The sequence below is a fragment of the Panthera uncia genome, chromosome E1, assembly GCF_023721935.1.
Source record: "Panthera uncia isolate 11264 chromosome E1, Puncia_PCG_1.0, whole genome shotgun sequence".
Classification (NCBI taxonomy): Eukaryota; Metazoa; Chordata; class Mammalia; order Carnivora; family Felidae; genus Panthera; species Panthera uncia.
The window spans coordinates 7,140,913-7,164,284 of record NC_064814.1 but is presented as its reverse complement, the minus strand read 5'-3'; the positions used below and the strand labels follow the sequence as shown (position 1 = coordinate 7,164,284).

At 49.8% G+C, this 23,372-nt stretch overlaps 1 protein-coding gene across 1 annotated transcript in view; it reads right to left on the bottom strand.

Moving 5' to 3' along the window:
- FAM117A (family with sequence similarity 117 member A) overlaps positions 1–19,456 on the bottom strand; it is a 43,350-nt gene extending 23,894 nt beyond the window's left edge. Inside the window, exon 1 of the mRNA XM_049635864.1 lies at positions 19,189–19,456. Coding sequence (XP_049491821.1) covers positions 19,189–19,384 — 196 coding nt within the window. The 5' untranslated portion in view covers positions 19,385–19,456. The remainder of the gene's footprint in view (positions 1–19,188) is intronic.
- Positions 19,457–23,372: the final 3,916 nt, after the last annotated feature.

Below are 23,372 nucleotides of genomic sequence, written 5' to 3'. Positions count from 1 at the left end.
AAAGAAAGAAAGAAAGAAAGAAAGAAAGAAAGAAAGAAAGAAAGAAAAAAGAAAACAAGGAGCGGGGCAGGGACAGGAATGGACAGGAAGCACCCCAATCCAGAACCAGCGGCCTCTGATGCCTGCCTCTCTGCCAGACTTGCAAGGATCTCATTGCATCAAAGTCAAACTGGAGGCCTTGCCTCAGTTTCTCTTCCTCCAAAGACAACAGGGCCTCAGCCATATTTCGACAGTGACCACATCCTAGTGCTGGCACAGCTCCTACAGCCACAAGGTGACGGACTCCCCTTCTGTCTCAGAGACCTCAGCAAGGCCCCACTTCCCCTCCCTGACTCCCAGACTCTTGGCATGTCCCAATATCTCTGGAGAGAGTAAAATGCCACGTTTCCTTCAAGCTCGGAAAGAAGGGGAGGAGGGCACTTTGTGGAAAATTAGATTTTGATAGAAAAAGAAAATTTACCACTTACTTCAAAACCCTAAATGGTTTGGGGAGCACCTGCTAATCTGGGGCACCAAAACCAATAAAGGGCAAAACCAAGGTGTCAGGTTCTCCCCCCTGCCCCCGCCACTAAATGGAACACCATCCAAAGCTAGAATCAGACAGTGACATGTATTGTGCCACCCTCAAGGGGGCGACAGTCTGGAGCAACGTGGGCCCCGCAGATCCAGAAGCAGCTCTGACGTGAGGGAGCCAGTTAGTTGGGACCAAGGCTCTACCCACCTCGTGATGTGACTGCAGCCACTGCCACCCGATCTCACTGAGCCTGCTCTCCCATCTGGCAACCAGGAGGGTGAGCCCAGCCTACGTTCCCTCCTAGGGATGCTCTAAACAGCAGAAGATGAGAGGCAAAATTGCTTTAAAGTCTTCACCAGACAGATCAGGTTGAACCAGTTAACGTCACTTAATCCCTTCCTCTTCTACGATTCTTCAGGACAGAAGGTGGCGGTGGGGGGGGGGGGGGGGGGGAAGGAGCCTAGGAAGAGAACGAGCTCTAGCCACGTTATCCCTTGGGAACGTGCACTACTCCGGCGTCAAAGCCTCTGCTTTATTAATGCCAGTCTAAGCCAGTATGGGCACCACCCTGAATAAATGGAGAGGGACACACAGCCGCTTGGAGAAGCTGTGCTGCCCACGGAGACCTAGCTCAGGTGGGACCGTCCCCTGAGAAGTCCCCCGAATGAGAGCATCGTCGAAACGGGGCTGAGCCCTCACGGACATACCGGAAAGATCTGGGGACTGGGGTCTGCGCGGCCACTGTGGGAGTAGAGCTAAAGCGGCAGCACTGAGAGGTCGCGACGGTTGCTTGTGGTTGGAAGATGAACTGGTTTCATTTCTGGAAAGTACCCCTCTCGGATTTGGGAAGCTGGGGGGGGAGGGAAACAAGACAATCGGCTCCCCTAGCTGAGAAGCAACGCCCGTATCACGATGGGGCCTGTGACAAAGCAGCAGGCCTTGGGGGGGGGGGGGGGGGGGGGGGGGACGGGCACCAGCTGGGTGCCTGCGGGAGGGTGGAGTGTCCTGTTTACAGCGCTGTGGGGTATTATCGGCCCATCGCATGTAGCAGCCTCCACAGCCCAACCACCTGGCGAAGCACCCTGGCACGGGGCCAGGCCATTTCACCATGCAGCTGAGCAGCAGCGGAGGCTTGGGTTCTTGGGCAACGGCAAATGGAAAAAACAAAACACAACAGCGCATGCCGGAGATAAGAAGCCTCAGGTGCTATCTTCCAGCGCCACTTGGTTCGGTTTCCCAACTGCTGCATTTGTATGGCTTCGGGGACAGGGGCTCCGAGTGGACAGGGCCAGCGGTCAGGTGTCTGTGCGTTGGGGGGAGGGTCCAGGGGGCGGAAAGCAAAGAGCAGACAGGACGCGGGACCGAGAGTGCCCAAGAGGGGCCTGGCGCACCACCACAGACCGGCGGACTCCTCCAGAGTGCCCACGACACGCCAGTCTATAAGCACCAGTGATATGGGAAGCGGGCACGGGGACAAGGATGAAGGAGGACACTGTCTCTGCTGTTCCCTCCTATCCCCTGGCTGGAGATCAGCTCAGGCCTGACCATACCAGCAACCCCCCACCCCAGGAACCCAAAGAAGGATGACGGCTGAAGGGCAAGAGGGGGTCAGGGGAAGGAGGAAGGCAGCAGATGATGCAGGAAGTGAGGCTTTTGTGGCTGTCTTTCTCAACATGGCCAGAGATAGAGCGTGGGGTGGAGGTTTGGCAGCTTGCACGGAGAAACCAGCCGCTGACCAGAGGGTCCCGGCCGGGCATCTGGGCGGGGGGTGACTTCACTCATGTTGCTACCTTTGGAGCAACGCAGGAGAAGCTTGGGAAATAAGACAAGGCTCCTCTCCCTCATTCTCTGTTAACGTGAGACCTAGTGGTCCAAAATACCCCAGAAGGACTACAAAAGGGAGAAAGATGGCCAGCGAGGTCGCACACGTGGCCAAAACTCAACAACCAGCTGGTCTCACAAGTGAGCTGGGAGTCACTTTCTCATGTCGCTGGGCTTTGGAGCATTACCAGCACTAGCCTTCTCGCCTCCTCTCTTAAAGAGAGATCACATACTGTAACGGAAGCTGTACCTGCATTGGAGGAAATACGAAAATGCAGGTGAGCAGGAACTGAAAAATAAAAATGATGCGTGTCCCCACTCAGGAGATTGCCACCTGTACGCAACCCTTCCTGAGCTCTCTCCACGCACGTGTGTATGCATCTGTCTTTTTAATAAAAATGAGATCAGAGCATACATGTTTTCCTACAATCTGCTTCTTGCCGGCAGGCATCTTCCTTCAGAAAGAGGAGCTGGCAGGGCGGGGCAGTCTGGGAAGCTGAGGCCGGGGGGGCATAAAGCTGGCCATCAAGGGAGCAGGCCCTGCCCCGTCCCGCCCCCCCTCCAGGCTGTGATGCGGCCCTTTTGTTGGGGGAGGAGGTGGGGGGGGGGATGTGAATCTGGAGAGGAGCAAAGTGAAACAGGGAATCAGAATTTCTAAACACTTCCCCAGGAACAGATTGGCAGCCGGTAGGGGAAGTTCCTTCCAGCAGCTTTATAAGGATTCTTGTTCCATTTCAGTACGTGTGTTGGGATTAAACACTGCAGACAGATCTTCGGAGCAACCTGTATATTCCAGTGCTGCCGAACTGCTTGCTTAACTCAGGGACATGTGGGTTTTGGAGGGAAGTTGTGGTCAAACTGAAATCCCCAACATGACTGTACAAGAGTTAGAAGCCCTCCTTGGAAAGCCCAAGGAGACCCCAACCATCCCAGCTGGGAAAATCAAACCTGGGGCTTTAAACAAAGCTTCTTTCGGCGCCGAGCAAAGAGCTCATTTTCAACCACGACATGGAGAAGCTACAGAAACCAGATCTAAAAAGAAAGAAGGAAACAAGAGTAACATCACATTTCCCTTACCGCGAAGGCTTACCTAAACAGAAAAGAGCGATGAAATTTGTATATGCATGAGAAACCACTCAGCCAGACCCTCAGTGAATTCCTAAGTCCATGGTTAAGTGTGCAGCACAAGTGAGAGCATTTCTGGCCGTGTCTGACTTCCCAGCACACAGACCACATCTATGGGAAGCGGGAGAGAAGGGCCAGGAGCAACCCATCTAGAGATGTCACTGTGGGGGGAAAAAATAAGGAAGAGGCTGACTCTTTGTAGCAGCAAGGAGGAAAAGGGTGATCTCAAGTGTGCGTGTATGCGTGTGTGTGCGCGTGTGCGCGTACAAAAAGAGTAGACAGCAGTTACTCAGTTATTCGATTCTCAAGAACCCGCAGTTGGAAGAAAAGGAAGTGGCGTGAACTTTTCACCTTTTATCTGAATTCTCTGAAGAGTTCTGCAGGATTTCAACATCCTTAACACAAAATACTAGCAGTTAGTGATTGGATCACGCTTTCCTTTGGGATCTACTTGGACTTTGCACGCGTAGCATAAATAGCACATAGCCTAGCCCTCTCTTACAAACAAAAAAATCCCCACCCACGGTTATTTGGGAGTGAGGAATCTCTGGGCGGCCTATAAACTCGGAGGGCGGGCACAAACCCCTCCGTATTTTCACTTCTCGCAACAATCTGATTCCTATCAAGTCAAGAAGGAATCACAACATCCAATCAGCTCCCAGGTAGTCTTGTAAGATCAACTGAGGGAAAGGCAGCATCAGAGACTGAGAAGGTTCGTCCACAACAAATCCTACAAGGGGACACCTGTGACTGAAACTCAGCGATTCCCGCTCTGAATGTGTGCACCCCATACTCTCGTGAACTCACCTACAGAACAGGTGGCAGTTTCTGGTGTGTTACAGGTGGGGGGCCTGTGACACACCCTTGTGTAAAGAGGCGAACTGATTTCTCCAGGGCCCCACAGACAATGGAGATGCGGATCTTTTTAATCCAGGAGAAGACTTTTGAGGGTATAATTCCCACCCCCGTCCTCCACTGTCCGGCTCCAGTCTCTGACTGGCTGGCTGCTTTGATTGAGGAACGGCTTCCACGGGTTAGAAGAATTCTAGTCCTTTCCCTCGCTAGGAACCAGGGTGATCATACCTGGGTCTCAGGAACACTGTTTTACCCACTGGGCATCTTGGGCGGGGCCAAGGGGAAGAAAAAGACAATTTAAAAAATGAAGAGATTCCTTTTCTGGTGAGGAGAATGCAAAGTGGGTGAAAGAAAGAAAAGAAATAAGAACTCCAAATCGTCAAAATAATGTCTGCTTTGTGAACAAACTAGGACTTAGTTTTAGTTCCATCCAGCTTGCCTTCTCCCTGATCTCAAGCAAACTGCTGGACAGCAATATCTGTGTAAGCAACTATTATTCAATTTAATATCAGCCCAACTCACGCAAAACACCTAGTCTTCGACGGAATTTGATTCACCCTGTTTTGTTGCCTCCCCCCACTCCCCACTGACGATTCCAAAACCCAAAAGAATTTTTAGTTTTATTTTGGGGGTAGCTGAATGGCTCGGTTGGTTAAGCACCTGACTTTTGATTTTGGCTTAGGTCATGATCCCAGGGTCGTGAGATTGAGCCCCGCATTGGGCTCAATGCTCAATGCTCAGCATGGAGCCTGCTTGGGATGCTTGGGATATTCTCATTCTCTCTTTCTCTCTCTCTCTCCCGCAGAGATATCAATGATAATGTAGAAGAATGGCCTTATTCTCAGGAGCTGCCACTGAGGTTAAGGGTGAAGTGTCACGATATTTGTAATTTCCAAACAATTCACAAAAAACAAACAAAACACACATACGGATGCACACGTAAGTCTAGACACACACATACCTAATACACAGAAGGAGAGAAGAGAGATTTGACAATTGTAGCAAAAAGTTATCGGTGCCTCTAGATGAAAGATAAACGGGTGTGCGTGGTGCTTACGATTTTTCTGTAGGTTGGAAATTCTCCGAAATAAAAGTTGTGGGGGAAAAAAAAGGACTGGCTTGATTTGGGAAGACGGAAATTCTGTCCCCTCCTCAGCAAGGATCTAAACCCTTTAACATTTCAATCTTGGCAGGTTGTAGTCAAATTCAATTGGGTCACTGCTCTGGACTTCTAATTTGGGGAAAGGGAAGGTGGGCGAGACGAAACGAAACAGCGAATGAGGCTTAATCTGAGGCAAGGAATTGAAAGATGTAAATCAGTACGAGGTAGAATAAAGATACCCAATGAAGGAGGTAACGTTAAATTAAGAAAGGTCACGTCATCCTGGGAGCAAGACCAAGACCATGGGCAGACTGAAGGGGCTTCTCCAGGTCCAGAGACACAATCGGAAGTGGATATAACCTCAGCGATGCCCAGCTAAGTTACCCCTGGGCATCCATTTGCCACAATTAGCTCTGTCACAGGAATGGAGAAACCAGTGAGATCTTGGAAACATAGGTAAAGTGGCTAAAGGAAAGGTAGCTTCTAAGGTCTTAGAATTCATCAGTCCTCGGTATGGGTGCAAAAGTGAAGGAAAGCAAACAGACTTTAGTTAGAATAGGAGAGAGTCTAGCTGGATAAAAGGAAGAACCTCCTGGCTCATCATAATTAGATGAGGAGGACTGCCCCCAAGCAGCTCTGGGGAGAGATAACTGTATGCCCCCGGATGTCTCAGGAGTCACCCCCAGAAGGCAGGGAGTGACAGCAGAGGAGTCTGAGCCTCCTCTAGTTCTAGAATTCCCCAACTATTAAAGGGTAAATAAAAGATGGCCGGTGACCGATTCAGCTAAATGGAAAGCTCAGAGCCCACGCTATCATCTGGGGCAAGGTAAGGTAAGTCAAGGGGCAGGGGCGGGGCACAAGTTCACAGATTCAAAGGGAGATTTGGCCGATCAAGACAGCTGTGCTGTGGGCTCCCAGACCAAGCTGGAGCGTATAAACAGTGCTCAGTTTACCTGCAGCTAGCCACAGGCAGAAGGTCTGGTCACATGACCGGGCGAGCAGGCATCAGAGCTCAGAGGGCACATTTGCTTGCTGGCTACACCTCACTAGGTTGGAACCTGTCAGGCTCTCTGCTCTTAACACTGACTCAGGTTCATTTTGCTCGGGGTTGAGGGGTGGTGGGAGGGGGGGGCTTTAAGAAGCAATTGCTCAATTATTCAGGACCAGGAAGTTACGGTCATAGGATTTGCTTTGCCTCAGGGTCTAAAACCCTGTTAGGGTCCCTCTGCTCAGCCCTTGCAGCCTTGCAAAGCTGCATGGACCATGCTGTCCCACTTGTGCAAAATCTTCTCTGGTTACAACCATCTCCTTCCGCCAGTTCTACTGTGTCCCCCGGCTGCAAAGAGGAGATACCCAAGAGACTGCTACATCCCACCTAGTGGTTCTCCACCCGGCCTCGGACATTCTGGAACTGACCTAGCCTAACCTCAAATCCCAGGCAAACTCCCAGGCTGTTGCCCTACCGGTGGAAAAAACCCAAAGTGTGCTGGGCAACATTCCAGGACAGCCCCTGCAATGCTGCCCTGATCTCTCCGGTTGTTCAGATGGGAGGCTCAAAGGTTATGCAGTGCCTCCCGGGTAAACCTAGTCTGAAAAGCAAGATTAGATGGACCCTCCAGAAACAGCCTCGAAAGGTATGATGATTTTTTTCCTACCATCAGTGTATGCCCAAGACCACTGATGACTTCAGAGCAGAAGGACGCTTGCCAGGTCACCTCTCTACACGTGCTTGCACAGATGGAGGTGGACGGGGCAATACATGTCACTGGGGGATAAGTTACGCCACCTTCCCCGTAAGCGATGGGCTTTGTGCCTGCTCTTAAATCAAGGGCTGTTAAATAGTATTGGTATCTTCTTTTATAAATCAGGCGAAGAAAAGGTTTAGCCGCCTGAAGCAAAGGAAAATTTGGTCCAGAGAAACCATTTGGAAGGTTAATTACCAAGACGTCCTATCTGTACCTCTGAGAACTGGAACTGACAGGTGCCCGGGGGGCTCAGTCCATTAAGTGTCTGACCTCGGCTCAGGTCATGATCTCCAGGTTCGTGAGTTCGAGCTCTATGCTGGCTCTATGCTGTCAGCGCGGAACCCACTTCAGATTCTCTGTTCCCCTCTGCCCCTCCCCCACTTGTTCTCGCTAAATACACAAATAAATAAATAAATACTTAAAAAAAAAAAAAAACAACTGGAACAACAAGGCTCCTTTGCCGCTGTCCCGTCTAAGTAGACAGCTTTTGGCCCCCTTTACACGACCCAACAGGAATTAGGGGGCGGTCTTCCCCCATCCTCCTGCATCTTGTTCTGACCCTGGATGTCATCCACCTGGCACTTTTTTAGGGGTAGGACAGAGCCGAGAAGAATCGGAGAATAGCGGGGATAGCCCTTATAACTTGATGACCGCCTTAAGGCAAGCAATCTGAGTCCACAGGAGCTGGGGTAATAATACAGCAAATGTTCATGGGTTTATTTCACATAACTGGCTGGAGCCCATGGGGAAAAAATCCTTGATGCCCCACTTAACCAGTCTCATGGCTCTAGGGTGGCCACAGGAAGGCCCTGCAGATAAAGGACACGTGCTAAAACTAAATTTTTGCCAAAACTGTACTCTCTGTGTTAAGTAGAGGAAGACTTACTCGCTTACCCCAATTCTGGAAGCTGGGGGGGAGGGGAATATCGGTTAACCAACACTGTCAGGAATAATTCAAGGGGTTCAAGGAGCGCAGAGAGCTGTAAAACATGTGGTTTGGGGTTCGAGCAAAGGGGCCAGGAAACAAATGACAGCGTCTGAACTTCTCCCTCTGCTGGCTCAGCGGGATGGTCAGATGCACCCTCTTCGGGTCCTGTGGTTAGTAGGTTTTTGATGACTGAGAGCGAGCCCTCCCTTTGTGTACGAAGTTGTACCTCCTGGGCACTTGGGAAGACACGCCGCACCGAACTGCATAAATGTCCCCCCCACCCCACCCCAGGCTCCTGAGGGTCCACCGGCCACCTGGTGCTCAGTCGAGAAAGCGCTCTGGCCCAGGCCCGTACTCTGGCGTTGCTTTCTATACCAAACCCGACTGTTCTCACCCTCCGATCGCGAACGTAAAAACTCAAAATAGAATCACTCCACGGCTCTGGCGCAAGACAGGCCTCCGGTCTCCTGCACTTTAAGAAACGTAGAGAGCTGACTGAAGAGCAGAGTTAAAGAGTGTTTCTTAGAAGAAGGAAGCAGTTTTCCCCGAGGAGGTACCTGGACATCATGAGCGGACTCAGTGCACTTCGGCAGACTGCTGCAGTGCTGCTGACCCCCGGGCTGGGCCAGCGCGGGGCACGGACGGGGCTCAGGCACACCACGGCAGGCACCCGATCGTTCTTGGACTCTGATGGCCCCCTTATCCCGCTCAGGGAGTAAGGACAAGCCGCAGTCTAGTCTCCTGAGGGGTGGCCTACTACAGGGGTCAATACGTGGACCCCAATCCTGCCTCGCCCCCGTGCGCTACGTGGTCACTTTACTTCTCTGGGCTTCAGTTTTGCTGTCTGTTAAATGGGGAGAATAAGAGATGTTATAAGATGGAGGGAAGAGAGCATATATTCTACAGAACTCCTGGTCCAGTCACACTAGTCAAGCGTGTACTCATGTTTTAAACTTTTTATTCGGAAATAATCTCGAGCTCACAGATGCCAGCACACGAACAGCATATGGGACCCCCACATAACCTTTACCCAGATTCACCTTCTGTCAGACCCTGGCCCCACCTGCTTTTGCCATTCGCTTTCTGTCACGTGCACTTTTTCACACGCACACACTTACTCGACACCTACGTGGTCACTCACGCTCCAGACACACACTCACGTTCAGATAAACACACATACCGTCCTTTGTTGGGTCGTCCTTTGTTGGGTCGTCCTTTGTTTGGGTGGTGTTCTGTTTGAAAACAAGGACGTATCGGAGGGTGGAAGGTTCGAGATGAAATGGAAGCCAGGGGGCCCTTGCTACTTGGTGGTGGGTCCACTGCTCCTCTCCCTTCTCCCTGCCTCCAATGCAAACAGCTAGGGCTCAAGTGCCCCGGCTTAGGGATGAACTCATATATGGACAGGGACAAGAAAGAGTACCTGATACAGAAAATGGTCGGTTACTCGTTTCTTTAAACAACAAAAACCACAAAAAAACAACAACAAAGCAGTTATATGAACCATGGAAATAGTTTTATTATACACAATTGTTTTCGATAATATTTGTCATAATGGGATTCTCCCTTATGAAGTTGAGAACCACTGCAGGTCGGCATACGGCTATCGGAAGATTCAAGAATTCTACACAAAATCTAGTTTCGTGCGAGAGGTCAGGAGGGAAGAGCTGCCCGTCACCCTCTCGGGAGAGGCCAGGTGACCTCTGTGAAGCAGGCCAGGCAGTTCTCCGTGACACCAAGCCCCTAGATGATGGAGCTTTCTCCTGAGTTCCAGTCCCCGATATTCCCCTTTACTGCACGCATGCTGGTCTCATCAAGGCACTACCACATGTCACAGTGACTACTCCCACGTAACCTGAAGCTAGGAGGAGGAGACGCACTCAAATAGAGCGTGGCGGGGAGGGGGGTGGTTTGCACCAGGGATTCCCTCCCTGTAAGGAAGACTAAGCTGTCATCGTGGTACCATGCCACCCGCCCCTGCCCCCCACTGAAGGAACGCACCACCCGCACTTATTCCCAGGTGCTCTGTGGGGTTCCAAGCAGTCACATATAAGAAAGACGCCCTTTCCCATAGGCTCTATCTTAGGGGTCTCTCCCTGACATGGCCCCAAGCTCTCCAGGACTGTGACCCCACAAAGGCAGGAAAACCCTGCCTGCCTCCTGGGTCTATCTGTCCCTGGTTAGCTTCACATTCCGCGCAGAAATGGTGCCACTATCCTATCACACGTTTAATACACTAACCACCACCTCCCAATGGGCCACACCAAATGGACAGGCGCTGATGAGGTGCCCAAGGAACGAACAGGCTTCTTTGCCGTCCCTTTTCCTCTGCAATTCTCTTCGGGTCAACTGAACGAACGAATTTCCACTCCTGGGCTCCAGGCATACACGCAGAAGGGAAACAAAGGCTGGGCGTGTGCGGGGCAGGCAGCAGAGGGTGCCAACCTGGGAGGAAATTCACAATGGGTTCTCCACACAGATGTGGGAAGAGCCCTGAGATCAGGAGCAACAGGGCTTTATTAGTCACGTGGTCTGGGGCAAGTCACTTCCTTTCTGGGCCTCGGTGACTTATCTGCGAAAACAAGTAAATGCCACCTGCACCTACAGGGCTGAAGAAAAAAAAAAAAAAGGCTAGAGCTACTTATAAGCTCAACTTCCTTGAACAAGACAAAAACTTGTTGGGATTCACCGACTTTGCTTTCCGTGTGAAGGAGCTGCTTTCGTCTTCTCCTGTGAACGCAGAACCACCCAGGTCCGCGGTTCCAGCGAGAAAGAGCCCAGATGCTGCTCTCGGCAGTGAGAGGTGCACACGCCACACGGGTGCGCGGCTCATACCGCCTTCTTCACAATCTCTAAATCCAGACTGCGTAATGCCGTGAGAAAGCTCTCTGGTTGCATCCCCTCCGTCTCACCAAAGGCCATCGAGCTCCACCCTCAACCCCAGTTGGTCTGTCATATCTGATGGGTATGAGTTACAAAGACAATCCCCAGACAGAGGCCGCGTGGCAGGTTTACAGCCAGCTCGCAGGTGTGGGGCAGGGAGCACACGTGTCATGGGCGCCCGTTCTCTCCAAGCCGTGTGGGCGATCAAACACGCACCGAGCACAGAAAACTCTTCAAGGGAAGGCAGTAGTGTGTGGGGTAGGGAGGAGGAGAAGGGAGGTCGAGGTAACAGAAGCTGTCTCTCCTTCCTCTCAATCACAATCTTACTCTGTCCAAAGTTACCCGCCCCCACCCCCGAGCTGGGCAGGTGTATAAAACCATTTTGACTAAGCCGCCGGGCCCATGGTTGGCAACTTGAAAGGCAGAGGAACACAGTCTCCGTGGATGACGGTGCATGTGTCCAGGGCTCGGAGAAGGATGACGGGCATCTCTTTCGAGCATTTCCCCGCTTACTGGGGGCCTGGGGGGCACAGGAGGAGCGGGATGGTGTCTGGCTTGGGAGAGGGGGACTCCCAGCCTGATCACACCTCTAGGTGAAGCCTGAACCCCGCCCCACCCCCACCCCGGGCCCACAGCCAGTTCTGCTCCCTAGCCTAGAAAGGCCAGCGATTCACACTTTGTTTTTCTGCTTCCCTTTGCTATACATTAGAACACTACTAGGAATGTGGTGTAAATCCACCTGGAATGAAAGGGTACCCAGTATTCATCTTGGTTTCCTTGGCCTGTCACCCATAGCCACTTCTAAGCCTAAATAAAGCCAGGTGGTCTGGCTTTTTTTTTTTTTTTTTTCACGGAATCATAACAAAATCCTAAACGTTGGCTGTTTTCATGGATCGACCTGGTAACTAATTGCCCAAGCTCACCCTCTGGCTTTAAGTACGAAGGGAAGGGAACCTACAGGCCTAGCAATGACATCCATGGAAATGCCACGTCTTTGCCACCAGCTGGGCTTCAAGCCCAATGACCAGGATGAATAGGAGACCAGTGATTTAAAGAGAGAGAGAACACTAACACTTCGGGGAGGTGGGGGGGGGGGGGTTGCCTTGGAAGTAGCTGCAGAGAGGTATTATAAAGGGGGCACAGTGTGTGGGGACCAGAAGTGGGAAAAACCATTTCAAATGAGCCTGGGGGAAGTGTGGCTCACTCTCCCCACCCCTGCTGCCTTTCCAGCAACTCAATCCAACAAGTATTTATTGAACACGACACTCCCCATCTGCCCTGGCCCTCCCTCTGCAAAAACACTCAAATCTGTTCAAGCTGCAGGGTGAGTTCCATTGCACTTGAACTTGAAACATGAGGTGCCTACCTTTTAAAAAGGCAGGCACACAATTTGCAGCACGGGCTGAAGGGCCTAAAGAGATCTGAAAAAGTGAAGAAACACAGCTGACCAGACAGGGCCACACCAATGCCACTTTTGAAAGGGAAGGGAAGAGAGGAGAGTAAACGCTTAATTCAACCTTAGGGAGAATAACACATTGGCCAATTAAAAAAAAAAAAAAACAAAAGAACTTACTAGAAATATCCCAGTAATTCTCTAATTAACCCTACCTAACACTAAATATTCCTTTATTCTATGCCTCCTCCTGCCTGGCTTTGTATTTTATTCACTTGTGGACATGTTAGTAATTTGCTCTTGAAGTCTTATGGTTAATCCTACCTTTGCCTCTTAAGGAGGTGAGACCACAAGGCTCTCGTGCATGTTTTCATTTAGGATCAGATGACAGGGGATTCAGGTAACAGAGCTGGGGGTAGACTGGGCCTGCGCTGATTAACATAGTTCCCTCCACCTCCAAAAGCCACCCTCCACTTGCAAGATAGGGAGTTCAGGGCCCGAGAAGAGGCACCCCAAACTTATAACTCTGCCCTGCCAAATATTGCCCATTCTCTAAGAAGCCACATTCGGGCAGCCACACAGAAGATTCCACTGCCCCTGATCACAGGCCTGCTGCTTCGGATCAACCAAAGCCCCCAGAGGAATCTTCCCAGGCCTCCCCCAGCCTCCCACCCTTTTTATTAGGGAGCCGGAAGTAACAATTGTTCATGCGCAGGCAATGCTGAGCTCAAGGCACTCCATCTAGGGCTCGTGAGCAGGGCAGGGTAAGTGTCTGTCTGCACAGAGCCCAGACTTCAGTTCCAGGTTCCTGGAGCTAAAAGATTCCCTATCATGAGACACTTTGATAGCATTCTTCTCAGTTCGTTAAATCCACCCTTGATTGGCTGTAGCCTTCTGACACAGTGAAAGTGAACCGAGGCTCATTCGGGCCTGAGGACAAACATTTAAAAGACTCCGAGCTGAGCACGCAGCTTTGTAGTGACCCTGAGGAAGAGGTGTGGAGGAGAGAAGCAAAGCGCCGGGAAGAGTTTTCAAAACCAGGAGGTTTGGTGGGGACCATGAGCTGGAGGCCTGAGTGCGGGCAGCTGGCGGTAGAGAAACTCCCTCCATACAGCTGTTCCCAAGAACAACGAGCCCTTCACAAGCGCCACACCGCTGGAGAGGAATTGGAGCACGGATAATTTATAACTTCAAATATAATCCAAAACTCTTTTCTCTCAGAGATCAGGATTTGGTTTTGACCTAACAATGTGAATAGATTCGGCTTGTGTTTGGTTAATTCATAACCCTGCAAACCAAATAATGGAGCCCTCTGTGAAGATTCAACTCAGGCAGGGGGAAAAGTGGCCCAAGTCTCCCACTCATCTTTTGGCGGCTTCCACTCCTCCCGGCTCCTGTTCTAGCCACCTCAAAGTGGGGTAAAACTTACTAACAACCCAAGAAGGGATTGTCCACTCTCACTCAACCAACGTGCTGGTAGGTACCCACCTTCTCTCTAGATTGGGAAGGAGACACAGGTTTTCCCCTTGCAGCCCCTTGAGAGGGCTCCAAACTGCCTGTAGAATAAGGGTAAGCCCAGGTATGACTAGGAAAGCATTTGAGCAGGTGTCAAACAGCACTTGATAAATGGGATTGTGTCAGCCAGATTGAAACAGCAGACCTGCCCCCACAACATATCACACTTTGAAGTGTGAATCCTTATAGCACAAAGGCTCTATGTGAGAAGCGTACAAACCCAGAGGAGGATGCTTGCTTTGTTTTCCTTTTTTAAAAAGTAATCTCTACACCCAACGTGGGGCTCGATTTCACAGCCCAGAGATCAAGAGTCACACGCTCCACCAACTGAGCCAGCCAGGAGCCCCGAGGATGCCTGATTTCTAACACTTCCATTAAGACCAGGGAATACACTGAGTGATGTATAGAATGGGTGAACCATCTTGTACAGCTGAAACTAATATAACGCTGTATGTTAATTACACTTTCATGAGAAAAAGAGTAAGATCAAGGAAGAGCGTGGCCGTGGTGCCCATGACACCATTCGATATAACGTAGCCAAAAATACGGGTAAAGTGTTCTCTGCTATTAAAGCCCCCCAACTACTTTGGCAAAACTCATGTGGCCACCGCAACTGGAAGTTTTCCGGTCCCACCCCAAATTTTCTGGAGATCTGGCTGCACTTGGAACCAGAGAGAATCATGTCCTCTTACCATCGCACCCCACTTTTGTTCTCACCCCTCCTCCACTGACCTCAGATGGTTTAAAGTATCCTAGCTCTACGTTACGTGAGCGGGGAACTTCCCATATACATAATCCTTCGCGATCCAAAACACCAAAGAGCACTTGGACCCACACTCCTTTGCGTACCAGAGGGATAAAGCAGTGAGGCAACCGTGGCCCCCAAATTTCAAGGATGCCGTCACCGGTGATATCATTTAAGAGAGACTTCCAGCAGTGCGTTTTGCTGACCGTGTGCCTGGTGTGGGCAAAGCTGTCAAAAGCAAGTAAGCAGCATCAGGCTAAGCGGTGTTTAACGCTTCCCAGACAGAAGCTGCCTCCATCACAGAGTTTTCAAGAACAGCTGGAGCTCTTGAAGGATTTAAAAGTGCACCCCCAGGCTTCATTATAGCAAGGTGGTTCCTTGGCATAGAAGAATTGGGATTGCTTCTGGTACCAGGGTCCAGAAGGACCAGGAATTGATGAGGGCTGTCTCTCAAGGTCCCTAATAAGGGACCTCCTTTATGTGGTTCCAGACCTATCTAAACACCCATCCCCCAAGGACTAAGTTTCCAAAGCACTGCAAGGAAAGGAGTTTAATAATTACCGATAGCATTGCTAATAACAATGCGGCCTTATATTCACTGAAACGGCCATCCAGGAGAACCAAGTGGACATTTGAAGTAAACCCATCCTACGTTCCCGTGGGGAAGCCAGCATTTTAGGGCGGCCATGACTACCGCCGGCTGTCAGCGGTCTGTTCAGAAAGAGAAAAGGTGTGGAGAAAAATCCCAAACAGGAGATAAACCTCAAGTAATTTCCAATGGAGTTGAAATGCGTTCACTGCAGTTGTTTCCGATGGGGGTACGAAGGGAGGGGGTACACATTTGCCTAACAGTCAAGCTTTTATGTAAATCCAAATTAGTTTATGTCCACTGAACACATGCCACCTGAAGACAGCGGCGGGGCAGGTGGGCAGTGGAGGGTAGATAGCCTCCATTCACACGTGCTGATCTCCCACAAAGACTGAGAACTGACTAGAGGCAGATGACCCCCCCCTTTTCTTTTCGCCTAAAATAGGAGTGGGAATATAGGCTTGTTACCTTTCTTTACCCTCTTAGAATTTTCTGAGAAAGTATACGCTACACGTATTGAAATTGATCTTTATACAGGAATAATGGTAAGGAACATTGTCTAAGACAAAGGTATCCCAACTTTTCCTACAAAGTGCTATGATAGTAAATATTTTAAGCTTTGTGAGCCTTATGGTCTCGATCACAACTAGTCAACTCTGTCACCATGGTGCAAAAACAGCCACAGACAACACTAAAGAAAGGAGCATGGCTGTGTTCCAATAAAACTTTATTTACAAAAACAGGCAGAGGCCTGGATCTGGCTGCAGGCCATAATTGCCAACCCTTGGTTGAAGAAGGTTCTGATGGGCACAGGAGGTACACAGGCAACACTTGGCTCCCCCAGCACCTAGCTGGCCCCAGTAATTCTTCTCCACTAGAGAAGAATTTGCAAAGCTGGATTAAACATTATCTTCATTCTAGAGATATGAAGACAGAGACACTAAGCAGGATAGGGAAGACTGAAACCCAGAACAATTCACCTCCTAGTCCCGTTTGGTCCATCAGTGGTCCTGGAAGAACATAAAAGTTAGCAGCCTCCAGTTGACATGAGAAGCAAACGAGAATTTAATTAGAGGGGGAACTGCCATAAGAAATGTATCTTGGGTTGCTATTCCCCACTGGTTGATCTTAGCTTTCTTAGAGTTGACCTTCATTTTCCTCAGGGCTTTCTTTTGCCTTCCGCGCTGCTAGCCCAGGCTCAGAAAAGAATGAAGCCGTTCCTCACTTTATGAAGACATTCCTTATGGATGAATGGCCACAGAAGGTAAATCCGTTCTTTACACCGTCACCCTGTGTTACAAGGTCTAACATATCTCGTCAGGAACACAACGGGGTGTGTGGGAGAGAGATAACTGCACAGCCCTGAACGCTACGTCGCCTCGAGATGGGAAACAAACAGTGATGACACCTGACTATCCCTGAAACCCAGTCCCAGCTCACGGGCCCGTTTTCAACAGTTGGGTTCCAGAGCCCTGTTTAGAAAGCTCATTTTAAAAGATGAGTGAATACAAGTGCAGGAGGAGGCCCTGAAATTCTGAAACCTGCAGTACTGGTTCCAGACCAATATAGGTTTGCTCTTTGAAGCCTGAAAGGCAATGGGTTTTGGCCAACACTGCTCTCACCTTGGCTAGGTGGAGAGAAGGGTGACGATCAGCAGCGGCAAACACGGATGGCACCTTCTGCTAGTAAATGGCAGAGCCCGGATCGTAAATGCAGGAATTCTGGCACCCAAAGCCAGGAGGATTCTCTTAAGGGTTTATGAATGCAAGGCGTTTCCTCCTATCACACATACCTTACTGGCCTAGAGGAAACCATTCCTGCCACTTCTCAAGTGCAAGATATGGAAACAATCTGAATGCACATAGACGGTAAAGTTAACACGTAGAAGACCTAATGTGCTCCTAAACCAAAGGCCATACACGTTTCCCTTAACGTCTACTCACAAAGAAGTCCACAGGCCCAGACCGCTCCTTCCTTCTACCTTTCCTCTGTCCTGCCTCGCTGAAAATCTATCCATAATCCCACTAGATACCAGATAATTGCCTCATGAATGCCTCTGGGGTACGAACAGGTGCAGAATTTACCCATCAGCCCAAATCCATACACAAGAAGCCACTCAACGGGCCCGAAACCACGCAAAAAGTTATGCAGAACTCTAGCTTCCTATGGTTTTTACCAGGATCTTAGGGCCCGTGGCCTTATAGAAAGAGGCCATGTAAAGAACCCAGGTATCCAAACCTACACTCTTCTTTCCACAGCATCCACCAGTGCTTGTGCCTTCAGTGTTATTTCTGTGGTAGACACAAAATGACCGCTCTTAAAATACGATCACTACCAGATTTCCAGCTACTGCATAGGCAGGCTTTCTGTTGATTTCTACTAAAAGCGACTAAGGCTCTGGTGCTCGCTGTTCTACTAACTTCCCTGGACTCCAGGGAAGTCCAAACAAAACCAACAGGTTTGTAACCTTGTGGTTTGCTTTATGGCTCAAGATAGGCATGAGTTTGGGCATTGCCCTGCTCTACGCTACCAGATTCTAGGCATACTTTTTACTAGTTGGTCGCCATCTTGCTGCCCGATTTGCCCAAGTTTTCTGTGTTCCAAGATGCAGTGTTAACATTCACACTGCCCATCCAAAGAGACTTGGACTTTCAACTTCAGAGACCCTCTTAATCCCGTTCCTATCTAGAAAGGCACTGTAGCAACTATAATTTCAGGAGGGGGGAGTGTGGCGATGAGGCTTAGTAATCACAAAAAGCTCAAGAAACTCTGGTGTAGAGAATGTCATTAACCATTAGATGGCAGAGACCATGACTCCTGTACGTTTGGTAGACTCTGAGGCTTTGGAAGTGTGCAGTGATCTTTTTCACATCTGGTGTGAATCAAGTGCAAGCCTCACTTTCCACTTATTGCCAGCCTCCTCATGTCAGTGGGTTCCTTTCCCCATTCCTAACTGCCTGCCTTTGTGGGGGATCCATCACAGCTTTGAGTGTGAAAGCAAGGTTAATCTTGCTCCTCCCTAGCTTCCCCACACCCACCACACCAAGCTGCTCTTAAGACACCGTCTCAGTGCTGTTCAGAAAATGGGGGTATTTGCCACAGTGTACTTGACTGTAGCCCTCACCCCACTGCCACGTTGGCTGGCAATGCCTGGGACAAAAACAGCCTTGGTGGGGGTAGGAGGGAATGGCAGGGGGCAAACTGCCCAGGCTCTACACACACACACACACACACACACACACACACACACACACGATGCTTGGAATGAGACAGCCATATTAAGCAGGTCAATGATCTGGGAGCATACAACTTGTGGGCCACACCAAGAGGAATGTAGGGAAATCGGAGCGGAGCGTTTGTACCGTAGTGAACGCCGTTAAACTAACTTATTCCAACGGCTCGGATGAAATCAGCTCCGGGAGGTGGCATAAAGGGAAGTGCACGTGAAGGGCTGGGGAAAGGAACTCCAGAGCTGTGGAGCGGGATGCCGGGGCCAAACTCAAGTTGGAGAAGTAACACATGGCTCCACGGGGCTCTCCTCCATGCCCCTCCCCCTCCCGGTGCAGACGTCCAGCGCCCACCGGCTCCTCGCTCCAGCGCCAGCCTGCACAGGGCGCCCCCTTCACGCGCCACTCATTGCTTCCTCACACCTCGCTGCCACCCCTGCGTCTTCCACTCACCCCCACACGACACCTCTGCCCACTTTTCGGTTACGCCCCCAAAGCCAGCCTCCGTCTGCCATGTCCCTCCCCTCACCTCCCGGCCCCGACTCCCCGCACACTCTGTCCCAGCGGTGGACCCAGCGTTCACCGCTCCTCGCTCTCGCCGCCCTCGCAGACTTTGCGCGACCCCCTTTCTCTCCCCTCGCCCCCGTCCACTTCCCCCTCACGCTTCTCCCCACACCCCTCCCCCCCGTCACGCGCCCCCCCTCCCCCAACGACTCCTCCCCCCGGTACCCGCTCCAGGCCCGGCTCACCTGCGCGGCCACCCCCGTCCCGGCGCTGGTGCGGCTGCTGCAGCTGGAAGGGGACCGTGGCCCTGAGCGGCTGCAGCCCAGCCCGGGGGGAGCCGACGGGGGCTGGGGGAGAGCAACCCCGCCGGAGCCCCCCGGCCCCTCCGCGCCCCGGCCCCCAGGGACCTCCGCCTCTGCAGCCCGCTGCGGCCCCCGCCATCGCCCGCCCGACAGCCTGCCTGCCTCGGCCCCACAGCGAGCCCCACACAGCCCCCCAACCCCCGCTGCGGCCGCTTATCTGCCCTGCGGGGCGGAGACCGGCCCCCTCAGCCCAGAGCTCTCATTGGCCCGCATACCCCCAGACCCCTCCTCCCAACCAATTCGCGGCTTGTTCTTCCCTTTCTAGTGGATGATTGGTCGATATGCCTAGCGATCCAACCCTAGACCCCACCCTCATCCCACCCCCTCCCGCTTTCCTCTGCCCGAGGGGCCGCTGATTGGTCCATCCGGAAGAGGGCTGGTTCTCCAGTGCCACCAATGAGAAGACGCAGAAAAGGGGAGCGTCACACCCAGTCCCAGGTAGTATGCAAATATTCTGTCACGTGACGTCAGGCTAAGCGGGGGCGGGGCCGGGTGTAAGATGGAATCAAATACTAGTAAAATCATTATGGGGGGTAGGGAGGAGTGTCAAACTTCCAGCAATTGAGCCCAGCAAGCACCAAGAAAGCGATAAGTTCAAAAAGCATTACTTTTGATTTAACCTAAAAATGTGAGTTTTGAGTCCTCATAGGATCTCAGTGCTGCTTGCAAGCTCCAAAGTAAGATTCTACACATTAATACAAAGTTTGCATATATTTGCGTGCGATTTGCATTATCTTCGTGCACTTAATGGCTACCGTGCCTCATGTGACACCCACATTTGTCTTTCTCCACGTTTCCAAGTCCCTAGCTGGTGTGGGTCCAACCCAAAAAAAAAAAAAAAAAAAAAAAAGCAGCTGCTAGCCTGTAAATTATATTGAGACTGAAAAGGAGCTGGGAATTTCCCTTCAGAGCCGTCCATTCCAAGTCTAACTCAGCAGAGTGGAAGGAACAAAGTGAGAAACTTGCCCAAATTTGCACAGTGACTCCATTAGCAAATCCTGGTCTTCCCAGTTTTATGCTCTCTGACCTACAAGTCAAAATGAGATGAGACGGTCCCCAAAGAGGATGCATGCTTTTGTAAAAATCAATGCTATAATATATATGAGGATATTTGGGAAGGAAACACCACTTAAGTTACTATTAAAAACTATTACTCTTCAAAAGAAAAAATATTACACTTGGTATTTATTAACTGTTTTGTTCTATATATGGAAAAAGCAAAAGGCAATGAACCCTGGATTGTCTGCGATAAGGGACCACACAAATAATTGGATAATTCCCTCCAGATTTATATTTAGCTATGAATTCTATTTTTGATCTTGCTACAGATTTATCTTTCTATTTCTGTTTTTGCCCACTTTAATGTTAAAATGAAGGTATTCCCTGAAGCCATACTAGCTAATCAGAGAAAAGGAGGTAATCTGGGAGCATCCTGCAAGGCAAGGAGAGGTCATTCCGTGATTATGTATTGAAAACAGATAATACCCAAAGTGGAAATTCAAGAGTTGGTTGAATACTAAAATCAGTTTACATACACAAAACAAACTGAGGCAGTGGAACATCCTGAAGAATGGTTTTCTTTGCAAAAAGTATACTCTAGCGGAGTTGAAGGGTATACTTCAAGATCTGGCATTTGAAATCTTTTTTATTGGCTGGGAAACGCTGTAATTCTTTTCCATGAAGAAGACAACTTTAACACAGGCAGATAGAAATGAACAAAAACTGATGAACTGATAAAAAAAATCAGAGTCTTTATAAACTTAACTCAGTTTCTTAAAAAGTGTCTTGCAACCTATAATATTCCTCAGTTGCAATTAGTTCAAAGTCTTCATATTCTTTTTATCATTTTTTTTTTTTTTTTTTTTACATTCTCACGACAATCTGGAAGAAGAAAACCATAGATTTTTATTAGGGAGCGAGTAAGGAAACTAAGGGCCAAAAAGGTGAGTCCTTTTGATTTCTAGCTCAGATTTTTATCAGATCTTATGGAACCGCCCTGTCCCACATCTCCATTAACAAAATCAGTAATGGTAGCAGCTAACATTCACTGAGTTTCCTTCTCTATGTCAGGTACATGTTAAGGACTGTGTGTTCATTCTCTCATTTAATGCTTGTTATCACCCCTGTGAGATGGGTATCATCTCTGATTCAATGAAGTTTCAGAAAGAAATAGCATGCCCAAGGTTACTCAGGCAGCCTGACTCTGCAGTTGAACTATTCTTGTAAAACTCTCTCATGAACACAGATGGATTACTACTTATCTTTTACATAAAGCGTCTCCAAAGATGCAAATTTGGTTGAGATGTTCAAATCAACATTTTTCTACTACTTTATAGCTTTCACATACATCATCTCATTTAATTTTCACCACACCCCTGTAAAGCGGGAAAAAAATGCAGACATTTTGTCCCTATTTTACAGGGACGAACCTGAACCTGATTCTCGGTAGCAGTTGTTCAGAGAATAGAGCGCTCTTGATATTCCTTGGTACCTGGGGGACTAACTCTGAGTTTCCAGGTAAATGTCTAAGTCACAGGTATTAGATGACTTGTTCAAGAGCATTCACTCAGTAAATGGCAGACCTGGGACTTACATCACAGGTCGTTTGGCTCCAAATTCAAGTACTTTCCCAACCAACTCAACTTCTAGACCACTGGCTGACCTAACAGCCAAAGGATGGTAAGAACCAAAGGATGGCTAGTTGGTCTCTTGAAATCTGTTCTCGCCTGACAACATATCCCATTTCTGGACCCCTCAACAAGTAAATTCTCAGACAATTTTAGGAGATGATGAGTGATTTTTATTGGTTGAGCCATACAGGATGGGTTAGAGGTTAAAGCCCTGGGATGAGGAAGCTTGAAATACTTTGGGCAGGTGGCTTCCTTTCTCTATGCAAGCATCACCTCTGCTCCATTAACCTCGAAGAGTTGTTCTAAAGATAAAATGGCACAGTATTGGAAGATGCACTCTTCCCTTGGAGAGAAGGGTAATGTGGGCAGTCTCAAGGACGTGGTGTTTAACTTTTGTTCTAAAGCCGAGGTACCAGAAAATGAGGGCCCGGACAGTGGAAGAAGAGCTAGCGGAGACAGTGTAGCTGGAGAATTGGATCTTCTGAGGCCAGAGAGTCATGGTCCTTCTTGATAAGTTGTTGGCAGACGACATTCAAGCTGACCTAGCTGAAGGAGTGAGAAGGCAGGCATAGGAGATCCCCGTCCGCTCCTTACTCAGGTATCACACCCAAGCAGCTGTCTCTTATTCCCTTTTCTATCACAGATAGCTTCTCCTGGCACGGGCTTGATGGTGAGGATAAAGACCTCATCTGAAGATAAACTCTTGTCTTTTTCCTCCACTGAGAGAAACTATGGCTTTGGGGAGGCTGGGTGATGCTACGCATATCTTGCAGATGCCTTACAAAGCGTCTTCCAGCTTGCAAAAACAAAACAAAACAAAACCTTTGCGACTGTCCCCCCATCATCCTTGTCCACGTGATGGTCATTCATTAATTTACTCATCACGAATGTATTCAGACAACGACTCCGTGCCAGACACAGAGCTTGGCACTAAGGAATGACCGTGATATTCGGAGACACGCTCCCTACCCTGGAACTCACAACCCAGCAGGCCTTGAAGCCTGTATGCCGAAATGGTCCCGGGCTAGACGCTATTCCTATTGAGACATGATGTGGCTCCTGCTTTCAGGGCCTTTCGGTCAGAGGCAGGCACTCAAAAACAGCAAGAGTGGAAGATTGCTTACGCAAAGCAGATCAATAAATTGTTTCTCCTCTGTAGGAGACTTAGTTGCCTCAGAGGGCTGCAACAGCAAATGCTCAGTTCCTTGATCCCAACCTACTTTGGGGATGTCCACAGTTGTCACAAACAAACGAGGACTCAAAGAATGGGAGTCACTTTTCCTACAGGAGTGAGTCAGAGGTACAGCCACTCTCCGAGCAGTCCCCCTAGGGCCTGGAGTCTTAAAAGTTGCAGGAGTCTGAGGGAGTACCGCGGGCAAAAGGCTGTGGGGAATTCTGGCCGATCCGAGGATCAGCAGGGAGGTGTTGTCCTGCTGA